This window comes from Zeugodacus cucurbitae, chromosome 2, assembly GCF_028554725.1.
Source record: "Zeugodacus cucurbitae isolate PBARC_wt_2022May chromosome 2, idZeuCucr1.2, whole genome shotgun sequence".
NCBI lineage: Eukaryota > Metazoa > Arthropoda > Insecta > Diptera > Tephritidae > Zeugodacus > Zeugodacus cucurbitae.
This window is the reverse complement of record NC_071667.1, coordinates 12,926,896-12,939,350: the sequence shown is the minus strand read 5'-3', so window position 1 is coordinate 12,939,350 and position 12,455 is coordinate 12,926,896. Positions and strand designations below refer to the sequence as shown.

The following is a 12,455-nucleotide window of genomic DNA, read 5'->3' as shown; positions in this document are numbered from 1 at the left end:
AATAAAATCTCTGATGCAATAGATTGTATTAAAGCTAATAAGTTAAGACTATGAAAGTCAAATTTACCTACGCATATCAATTCCATTTCATATTAATTACAAACAAAATGGTTAGTTGGGTTACTCATGTGGTTACTGCGCGCATAAATATGACCCTTAAGTAATTCTATGAATTAGTACACACGCATATATGGTTTGAATGCGCATTCGCCACGTGTGAGTGATCACTTTAAACTGGCGTTAAATTTCGCGTTTCCATTTCGTTGGTTGGTTGCATGCTTACGCACTTATGACAGCCTAATGGCTCAGCTTAGTTGAGAGCGGACGCTACGCTCAGTTTGGTGCCGCATTGCAAGTGGAGTGTAGTTCTTAGAGTCGAAACCCGCAAAGGATAATCTACTAAACTGGAGAAAAAACCATCATAGAGTCATTGTCACAAGTGAATTAGTAAAATATACAAATATGTATTTGATTATTACAATTTTTTTTTAATAATAATCATAATTGCAATCAACAGCATTATGCTCATTTTGATTAGAAATGCCGTTCTGCCACTGTGACTATTGTTTAATTGGCCGTCACTCTGTTGACCTGCATGACTGAAAAGCACTGACACTTTTGCGCACAGCGCTCACCATTGCCAGTCATTGCGTGCATTTCTACTTTGCCTTCCGCCCTTTTGATGGTACTCTGTGCAGCCGCGCACTCGCCAATTATGACGACGTTTTGCCACTCGTTGGCAATAACTGTGCACCTTTAGTTGAAAATGGGTCGAGGTCGGCTGCACACTCACAACAACTTGAAATGAAATGTGTTCATACCGCTACGCACTTGCAGTTACGCTCACTTGCACAGCTTCCACTTGCATAGCTACCACTTGCATAGGAGCCGCGGAGATGTGTTTGTTGGCGCACCTGAGTTTACACATAATTAATGCAAAGCTCTCAAAAAGGTGTTCTAATGTTCAAATTGATGGTGGGAATGCAACAGCGTGGCATCAAAATCACTGCACACCAAAGGCTTTAAGGGGTTAAGGGTAGTCAGGATTTCAAAAATCCAATTTTTTTTTTGCATTTTCGTTAAGCGTAATATCTTAAAAATATACTCTGAAAATTTGAAGTTTATCCGATAATTGCTTTTAGAGTTATTCGATAAATAACAAGGAGCGCTAGGGCACTCCAACACGCTAGTGTGAAACTTTAAATGCTTTTGTTTAGTCCAAACAAATACTCCTCTGCATTACTCTCCAAAAAGTAATAGATAGGTAATGCAGAGGAGATAAACCGCCCCAACTTCGCTTATCACACATTACGAGTACAACAACATAAAAAAACAGAAGAACAACACGAACACAGAAACCCGCGCAATTTAAAGTGTGATAAAACCCCAAACACAAACCCAAATTCATATAAAACACATAACTTACAGTGAGAACTAATAACACAAATCCGAACACAACATTCAATTTAAAGTGAGGAACAGAAATACACCAAACCCAATACAACACAAGAAGAAGGAATCTACACAGAACACAGATCAACTAACAGAGAGGAGTAAAACACTATTCAACACACAAAAGGGAATAACTCAAACATAAAACAGGTCAATATTTTAAATATTCACTAACACTAAATCATAACTAATTATACATAAAACAATTAACCCAAATTGTTAACACACACAACCACATATATATACAATTTATGTACAAACCCATACCCTTTATATATTCCTAATACACATTAAATATTATAACGTGAAAACTCAACCCAAAAACTCTTTTCTTCAAACGGATCGGCCTCATCGTCGACCTAACTCGACATTTTTTGGTCCTTCGAGCCGGATAGTTGGAGGAGAGAAGAGGAGTTACTCAATAACAACATCGTTGGAATACACCGACGCCCAATAACAACAATACACAGTGCACCCAACAAAAAGTTTGTACACCGGTCACCACCAACAAGTAAAACACAAATAAATAAAATACACTCAAATTATACAAAACAGCGGAAAGTCTGTAAGTGCGACCCATTAATTATTTATAATAAATAATAAAATATTTTGTTTAAAGTTTCAAATTGTGTACTTAAGCGAACTTAAGTTCAATTTATTTGTCTCCCAAGTTTAAAAAATTTCGCTTTGCTCTTACTAATTATACATACATATACATATTTACATACGTACCCAAAAGAAGAAGTGCAATAAAAAACGCATAATTGTTTGCCGTCGGCTATTGCACTCTTCTCGTCAAAAATAATAAATATATACACACACCCGCACCCATTTACATACATACGAACTAGCGATCTAGTTCGTATAAAAATTGTTGGTAGCGATCACCAATAGCAGGCACTGCACACTAAATCAAATACCCACTAGGAAATTCGAAAAGTGACCCAGTAGGAAAAATTGCAAAAGCCCTTTGCAAATTTGTTTTCCGATTTCATTCCCATAATTCGCCCATAATTTTCAAAATAAATAATTTTCCTCAAAAATATTAAACCTAAATCAGCACGAAGACAAAAAGTCAAAAACGAAAATTATCAATTTTACTCAACCCGAATTATTTCAATTTACACTCTACCCGATTTATTTAATATTATACCCGTTCAAATAATTTTATTCTCTAATAACACTCACCCAAATTATTAAAATGGAGGATTTCAAATACACAACTTCCGATTTAGTTGAATTTGTGGAAGATCATTTCCAAACTCAAACTGAAGATGAAACAGTTTACACTCTCGAAATCAAAAGAGTCGAACTCAACTCGCTTTACGATAAAGCAAAGAAAGCATACAATGCAATTCGCAGAGTATCTAGTGATACCCGAGAAACCATCGATTTTACTAAAGTCAAAGATAGATATAAAAAATGCTATCAAATGTACCTCTCTTGTTTAGCTTCAATTAATGAAAATATAGACACACGCAAATCCCAGGTGTCATCCCAACCCAATAAGGAAATAGCCTCAGAAGCTTTAACGATGGATTTCGGCCCCACAATTCAATTACCACCCTGCGACACCGATATCTTCTACGGAGATTACTCGGCTTGGCCCACATTTCGAGACATGTTTACAGCGTTGTATATCCATAACCCGAAGATTAGCAACGTTGAAAAACTCTATCATCTAACCCAGAAGACCCGAGGCGAAGCAAGAGAAGCTATTAAAAACACACCCCTTACGAATGATGGTTTCATACTGGCTTGGAAGAATCTGGTCGAGCAATATGAAAACAAAAGAATGCAGGTGAACACCCAATTAAAAACCCTTCTCAACCTACCCGATGTCACTCAAGAAACAGGCTGCGCCATAAAAGCCCTGCAACGAACGGTTAACAATGTGTTAACCAATTTAACCCATATTGAGATTGACACAAAAAGTTGGGACCCGATATTGATATATCTTTGTAGTTCGAAACTACCGAAACAAACACTAGAAGCATTCGAATCTACCCTAGAAGATATTACTTCTATACCCACATGGTCAAATTTCGACTCTTTCTTGACCCATAAATATAAAACCCTCGAATCCGTATCAAATTTCAAGGATTCAGTAATAAAACCCCACTCACCCAACATATGCACAGATAAAAGGTCCGATGGAAAAAGATTTAACCCCAGAAATAAAACCTCAAACTTTCAAAACAATTACAGTTCTTCTCAACCCCACCCGGAAACAGAAAGTTGCAAACTTTGCAAAAAGCATCACTCGATTCGTGAATGCCCCAAATTCCTAGCAATGAATGTTGAGACCCGTATTGCTATGATCAATAAGTATGGCTATTGCTATAACTGCTTAGCTATATCACACAGCTCCCAGAACTGCATAAGTAAATACACCTGCCGCAAATGTCACAAGAGACATAACACATTGATACATAAAGAATATAATCCTCGACCTGAATCCATCCCAACTCCAATAATAACCAGTTCAACTCCAGAAACTACAATACCCACCCAAAACACAATTCAGCAAGCCTACACCACCACAATACAGGCCACTCAATTCTCAACGCGAGACCCACACAACCCAAGTAGGAAGCAGACATTATTGGGTACTGCTATGGTTCAAGTAGAACATAATGGTCAGCGATATTATGCGAGAGCTCTAATAGATTCAGGATCGGAGGCCACATTTATATCTGAAAGACTTCAACAAAGTCTAGATATACTCACTCACCCTGTATCAGCCCAAGTGACAGGAATAACCAACACGGTTCTAGCAACCCCCACGAAAATTTCCAATATTACCCTTTGTTCACCCATAAACACAAATTACAAAATATCGACTCGAGCATTCATCATGAATAGCCTTTCCGATAATATACCCACATACCCAATAAACCCAAATCTGGGTCTAAAGAATCTTGGCTTCACACTAGCGGATACCCAATTCCACAAACCGAGACCCGTGGATATATTAATTGGTAGTGATATCTACCCAAATATCCTACTAGGTGGAGTAAAACAAAATATTCTAGGCTCACTCCTAGCTCAAGAGACTGTATTCGGATGGATTCTGTCCGGACCCATAACCCAACCCTCCAAAAACTCATCAATAGCATCATTTCACCACAAAATCAAGCCAGAGTATCTACTCACTTGCTTTGAAGAGGTGGAGGAAATCCCCAAAGATCCCGTAAGTCCCAGATCAGAGGAAAATCTTCAAAAAACTACCCTACGAAATTCAGATGGCCGCTATGTAACAACTCCACCCACTATTCATCAGAAAAATGAAAACGAAAAACATCACACAACCCGAAGAACTCACCGACGAACTCATCATCATGTTGCATGCGGATTATGCAAAGATGACCACCGGTTAGCCACATGTACCAAATACTTGTCGGCTAACTTACACACAAAATATGAAGCAGTCATCAGACACCGCTATTGTATTAATTGTTTAGCCAGATCCCACAAAACAGAAGGATGCACAAGCAGACATCGATGTTCCACCTGCAATGGAAAACATCATTCATCTCTACATGGTCACCCAAGACTGCACCCAGCAAATGAGAAAGAAGTTTTTGAGCATCCTAAATCTCAAATCCTACCCACAGAGACCCGGCTTACACACTTTTAAACCCGACCCTTAAGAAACTTAAGTGACGTTGATCAAATATCCTTTGACAACATAGTCCTCTCTGACCCTCAAACTCACAGCAAAGCAGATATAATGTTGGAGATCGGAGCGGATATCTACCCACACATTACCCGTATTGTTCAACCCAGTCAATGGCACTGCGGTAACCCAGAGCACAGCATTCAACTGGACCCTAACTTGCACCCTAAAAATAGATAAGTATACTCCAGAAATTTACTCATACCCCACTAATACTTATTTATTTCGCAGATACTGCAAGGCGGCCGGGATGTTTAGTCCAAACATATACTCCTCTGCATTACTCTCCAAAAAGTAATAGATAGGTAATGCAGAGGAGATAAACCGCCCCAACTTCGCTTATCACACATTACGAGTACAACAACATAGAAAAACAGAAGAACAACACGAACACAGAAACCCGCGCAATTTAAAGTGTGATAAAACCCCAAACACAAACCCAAATTCATATAAAACACATAACTTACAGTGAGAACTAATAACACAAATCCGAACACAACATTCAATTTAAAGTGAGGAACAGAAATACACCAAACCCAATACAACACAAGAAGAAGGAATCTACACAGAACACAGATCAAGTAACAGAGAGGAGTAAAACACTATTCAACACACAAAAGGGAATAACTCAAACATAAAACAGGTCAATATTTTAAATATTCACTAACACTAAATCATAACTAATTATACATAAAACAATTAACCCAAATTGTTAACACACACAACCACATATATATACAATTTATGTACAAACCCATACCCTTTATATATTCCTAATACACATTAAATATTATAACGTGAAAACTCAACCCAAAAACTCTTTTCTTCAAACGGATCGGCCTCATCGTCGACCTAACTCGACACTTTTTTCTCAAAACTATGTTTTTTGAACTGGTGACCACTGTAACTCGAAAACCGCTCGGTAGATTTTAATGAAATTTCTACAGCTTTTAGAAAGCATAATAAACTAAGGCCGGAACCACAGATTTTTTTTTCAAAAATTTCGATTTTTTAAGGCCAATTAATCCCGAAAATCTAGAAAAAAATTTCCTGAGGCCGCCATTTTTTGTTAATTTTTTGAAAAAAAAGTTTGGTTCAGGGCCAGGATTAAATAGATAATAAAAACTAATTTTTTCTATCGGATTGATTTTAGATGAATCTCCCGCCATTTTGTTAATTTTTTGAAAAAAAAGTTTGGTTCAGGGCCAGGATTATCTATTTAAAAAACTAATTTTTTCTATCCGATTGATTTTAGATGAATCTCCAAGGACTTATGATTGTCACCGCAAGGTCCTGTTTTTGAAACTGGGTCAACACAGACATCTATAACTTTGGAAATTATAAATTCTTTTTTTAAAATTCAAGTGACTTTAAATCAAAACATTTTATAATAATGCCATATTTTTAGTTTTGTAAAATAACATGATTTAATGTAGATTATGCGTTTGATTTATATTTATTTAAATTCATTACACACATTATTGTAGATTACACGTTTATTTTTAGTTACATGTAGATCAAAGTTCATTTATATCCAATAATAATTACCACACTATTTGTTGATTATTATATCGTACAAGCAGTTGATGCCGCTGTCTTCACTATCGTCATAGCGGTTGATGCCGCTGTCTTCACTATCGTGCTAGCGGTTGATGCCGCTGTCTTCACTCGACCCACTCTACTCGTCAACTATACTTATTTTATTAAAAATGGTCGTATGTGTCGTTGTGTCTTCGTTAAACTTTGCAGGGTTGTAATTAAAAGTAACAGCCACTACGTGTGGACCTTTTACCCACAGGTTCCACTCCCACAATCGGCCGTCCTGCACCGTCATTCGCCCCGAATGACTTCATGTATTCTGCTACCGTAACAGTGTTTCGTGGCCCTTCGTTTTCGCCCACCTTTTGAACTTCATACCTGCCGTGAGGCTTTACCACTTTTACCTCGTACGGTCCGAAATATTTTTGTTTTAATTTTAAATTTGGTCCATATTGTGTCCGTTTTATAGCTACTAAGTCGCCTACCTTATATATGACTTCTGCTTTACGCTTTGAATTAAATGTTTGTTTGTTTTCTTCTTGTATCTTACAAATATTTTCTTGAGCTAGTTTTCGAATGTTATCGCGTTCGTCGCCTAATTCTTTCATTATGCAATCTTCAAGTAAACTTTTAATTTCTATGTCTTCACATTGCCTCATTTCCAAACCAGTAAGTATTTTGAATGGCGATAACTTAGTACTTCTTGGAGGTGTATTATTAATGATTCTTTGAACTTTTTCAACATATTTATACCAACAAGCAGGATTATCATGACATAGTTTAGCTAACATTGGAACCAATATACGGTGCATCCGTTCCACTTGACCATTTCCCCGAGGAACGCCTGTGGAAATAGTCAAATGTTGTATGTTTTGTTCTGTACAATAATTATGGAAAATGTTCGACGTGAAAGCAGATCCTCTGTCCGTTACTATTCTCTTAGGATTACCGAAAACTGCCGATTGTTTTGTTAATCTATCAACTACGGAATTCGCGTCCGTGCTTTTAGTGGGATAAAGCCACACAAATTTTGAAAAAGCATCTACTACTACTAATAAATGTTGATATTTTTTATTAGTAACCTCTAGTGGTCCTACATGATCTATATGATAAGTTTGTAATGGTCTATCTTCTTTGTCTATCGGTGAGAGGAAACCTTCTTTTTTGCCTGCCTTTGTGTTAATGATGATGCATTCAACGCAATTTTTTACAACTTTACCTACTTTTGTCGAAATTTTTGGAATATAAAACGATTTCTCTAAATACTCTTGCGTTTTTTTAGCGGATAAATGCCCTTGCCGGTGTGCAATGCTGATTATTTCATCTTCCATTGCTTCTGGTACTACCACCAACTCGTTAACGTGGTCTTTATATACTAACCCGTTTCGCATAAAGAAATCTTCGTATTCACATTTTCCTAAGACTTGAATAATCGCCCTGATCCACTCATCAGATTTTTGAGCTTCCCTTAAGCGATGCGCGACCGAATCTTCAATTATCATGCATGCCACACGACTTAAAGCATCAACATGTCGCATTCTTGAATTTTTCCTATGTTCGATGACATAGTCGAAGTCTTGTAAGTACATAGCCCAACGAGCTACTCGTAATGGTACGTCACGTTTTTTAATAGTCATCGTAAATGCATTGCAGTCGGTTACAATTCGGAATTTCTGACCTAGCACATACACACGCCATTTCTTTAATGCCTGAATAATTGCTAACACTTCGAGTTCATAGGAGTTGTATTTCTCCTCTGCTGGAGTAGTTTTCTTACTCATGAACTGTACAGGATGAAACTGCTGATCATCCGAGTTTTTCTGCAGTAACACGGCACCATATCCATACATTGAAGCATCTGTGTGTATCTCCGTTTGAGCCTTTGGATCGTAAATCTGTAATACCGGAGCTTTCATTAAAGCTAATTTTAATTGTTGAAACGCTAACAGTTGCTGCTCTCCTATATGATATTTCGCATCCTTTCTTAACATGTCGCTTAGTGGCTTCGCTATCGATGCATATCCCTCAATGAATCTTCTAAAATAAGATGTTAATCCTAAATACCGTTGCAGTCCCTTTTTATCTCGCGGCAAAGGAAACTGTTGCACGGCCTTTACCTTCCCTTCAGAGGGCCTGATACTACCGTTCTCGATTACATATCCTAAAAATTCGATTTTCTTTTTTAAGAAAAAACACTTGGTCCATTTAATACGCAGTCCGTATGTTGCTGCCCTTGTTAAAACAGTTCTTAATTTTTCAATGCTTTCCTCAATGGTCTGTCCGGGTATGATAATGTCATCCATATAAATAACTACAATACCTTGCTGTATCAAATCACGGAATATTGATGAAATGTATCGACAAAATATGGCTGGTGAATTAGAAAGTCCAAATGGGACGAAGTTAAACTCATATTGCCCTCCGTATGTTACAAAAGATGTGTATCGTTTTGATCCTTCATCCACGGGAACATGAAAAAAACCGTTTGCAAGATCCAGCGTAGTGAACACACTAGCCCCTTGCAACTTTTCCAAAACGTCGTCTATAAGTACCATTGGAAAATTGTCACGTATAATCTTCTCGTTTATTTTTCTAAAGTCACAGCAGAGTCGTTTCGTACCGTCTTTTTTTGAAACCAAAACAACTGGTGAAGCATACTCAGAATTGCTTTGTCGAATTATACCTTCGTTCAACCAATTATCTATTTGATTATCGATTATCTTCTGATCAACGCATGAAACTCGTCTTGGCGTTTGGTAAACAGGAATGTCATCTGTTATCAAAATCTTCATTTGTACTGGTGACTGTGTCTGCTTTACTGGTTTAAAACTGTGCACCATCTTTAAAACTGTATCTGCTTGCTCAATTTTCAAATGTCCTAAATCAAGGTCTATTATCGAGTTGCTATCTTTCTCTTCCATTGCTACGCAAAGTGCAGCAAATTCAGTTAAAGCCAAATTACTACCACCTGCGTTGTTTTCTTCTTCCTTTTCCTTTAACAATTCAAAATCTTTTCCGTCTTTACTTTGACAAATTTGTCTTATCCCTAAATTCTCTTTATCATTTAAACTTTCGAGACTTTTCCTGCCGAACTTAGCGCCCTTTTCGCTAAAAAAAATATTTACGTTTTTTAAAATATCATTTCCCAGAATTACTTCATATGGCAAGTCATTCAGCCCAGTAACGTGAAAAGTCACTGTGAAATTAATCCCATCCACTTCGATATTTATTTCAAAAGTACCTAGTGTACTTACTTCACTGCCTTTAATGCCTCCCAGGATCGAACGATTATCGCTAAGCTTCGAAATTCCTGTACGCTTAAACATATCATACCTCATTAAACTCACGTCAGCACCCGTATCAATTAAAGCACTGATCACTAAATTACCCATCTTCATTGGTTTGAAGATGCCACTTGTCTTCCAGACAGTCAAAGCGCTATTGCGTTTTGATTCTGTATTAACATGCACGTCGTTTCTACGATCGCATTCAATTTTACGATGGCCCATCTGTCCACACTTGAAACATTTGATCTGCCTAATCTTATCACAACCATTGGCCAAATGAGATTCACTTCCACACTTGAAACACTTCCTTTGAACCCTTGGTTCCACCGGTGTTGCCACCCCATGCCATGACTTCTCCTTGCTTGAAGGCTGTCGAGAATCATGTACCCTCTCATTCTTATCACAACCATTGGCCAAATGAGATTCACTTCCACACTTGAAACACTTCCTTTGAACCCTTGGTTCTACCGGTGTTGCCACCCCATGCCATGACTTCTCCTTGCTTGAAGGCTGTCGAGAATCATGTACCCTCTCATATACTCTTAACTGCTCTTTGAGCTCTTGTATTGTTCGTGCTTGATATAAAACTGTTTTATTTAATTTTGAATCAGGAATTCCTCCAATAAAGTACAAAATGAGACTTTCGTCATCTAAACCAACTGGCTTGGCAATTTCCATCAAATTGTACAAGTATTCACGAAGACTTTCGTTATTTTTCTTACGACGATTTTGTAACATGCGATGAATATCTAGTGATGTTGGTTTTACACCGAACTCACTTCTCAACGCCGATTTTAGCGAATTGAAACTATTGATTCCCGTCTGGCTACGTACATACAATTTAGCAGCCCCTCTAAGAAGTTGTTTTGCAAACACAAATCGTTGTAAACTGTTCCAATTTAAAGTTACCGCGTTATCCTCAAATTCTTCTAACCATTTATCAACACCTAGCTCATCCGTACCACTAAACAATGAAATACTCCCTTCCACATCCCTCAGTGTGAACTGCGGATTAAACACTACATTGTCTTGGTGAGAGGTTGGTGCCTCTACCATTGTCACTGAACGTGTTTCACTTTCACTTTCATCTTCATCCTCCAACACATGTCCGAAATATAAGAGCAACCTATCTCTTAATTCACATTTCCTGCCTTGAACACTCAGTCCAACTTCCCTCAATTTGTTCTTCAGAGCTACCACTGTCAAACTCAAAATATCTTGTACGTCCATCGTCTTTTCCTGGTGTGTTGATTATGATTACAAAAAACAAAATCTTAAAATACAACTTATCTCATAAACAATATTATATCAATAAAAATTCTTAAGTGATTTCAAATTCAGGCTTAAGTTACAATATTTCAATTTAAGTAAACATTTTAAGAGTATTTATACTGGTTCTCTGGACATACTATGTATCAGCAAATAACATTATGTATTAGAAAATAATATTAACATTCATAAGTTTTTACAGCACATATGCAAATGTAGCTAATTCTTATTTGGAATTCATTACTGGAATCTTATAACAATGTTGTAGCAAATAACATTATGTATTAGAAAATAATATTAACATTCATAAGTTTTTACAGCACATATGCATATGTAGCTAATTCTTATTTGGAATTCATTACTGGAATCTTATAACAATGTTGTAGCAAATAACATTATGTATTAGAAAATAATATTAACATTCATAAGTTTTTACAGCACATATGCATATGTAGCTAATTCTTATTGGACTTCATTACCATTATTGGAATCTTATAACAACTTATACAAACATATGTTTCGTTTCCAATTTTTGCTTCTGTCCATTTGTTCTTAATTCAGTGCTACCAAATTACATACATACATTCTCTCTCATCTTCCTATGTCTTTCCTTCATCTCATTTTCTAATTGGCGCAGTCACTTGAATCTTTGCAGCTTCACACCTTCTCACTTTTCCGTCTTTCTGCTTCTCTCGTTCTCTCGAACTTTCTGGACCTTTGAATTGACAAATTTGAATTATGACGCCAACTGTAACTGCCGTTTGTTGCAAGATTGAACATGTCTGGAACGATTTTTGCATGTATCACTTTTAGTTTTTGCACATTTTAGTTTTAATGTAATACACATTTTCTCCAAATTTCCTTGTATGTAACGATATTTTTACACGTATTAGTTTAAGTTTTTACACAAAACAGTTTTAATTTAACAAATTTCCGAATTTCCGACACCGCTCACATACGTTCACATCTCGGATACATTCTCTCTCATCTTCATATGTCTATCCTTCATCTCATTTTCTAATTGGCGCAGTCACTTCAATCTTTGCAGCTTCACACCTTCTCACTTTTCCTTCTTTCTGCTTCTCTCGAACTTTCTGGACCTTTGACAAATTTGAATTACGACGCCAACTGTAACTGTGGTTTGTTGCAAGATTCAACTTGTATGAATAATACACATTTTCTCCAAATTTCTTTGTATATAACGATATTTTACACGTTTTAGTTTTAGT

General features: G+C 36.8%; 1 protein-coding gene across 1 annotated transcript; it reads right to left on the bottom strand.

The window, feature by feature from the left end:
- Positions 1–7,450: 7,450 nt before the first annotated feature.
- On the bottom strand, positions 7,451–11,187 carry LOC128919854 (uncharacterized). The gene is made up of 3 exons (XM_054225355.1): positions 10,004–11,187; positions 8,051–9,778; positions 7,451–7,514 (listed from the first exon to the last, which is right to left on the bottom strand). Exons 1-3 carry the CDS (start codon positions 11,185–11,187, stop codon positions 7,451–7,453), a joined length of 2,976 nt encoding a protein of 991 aa, XP_054081330.1.
- Between the last annotated feature and the right edge of the window lie 1,268 nt (positions 11,188–12,455).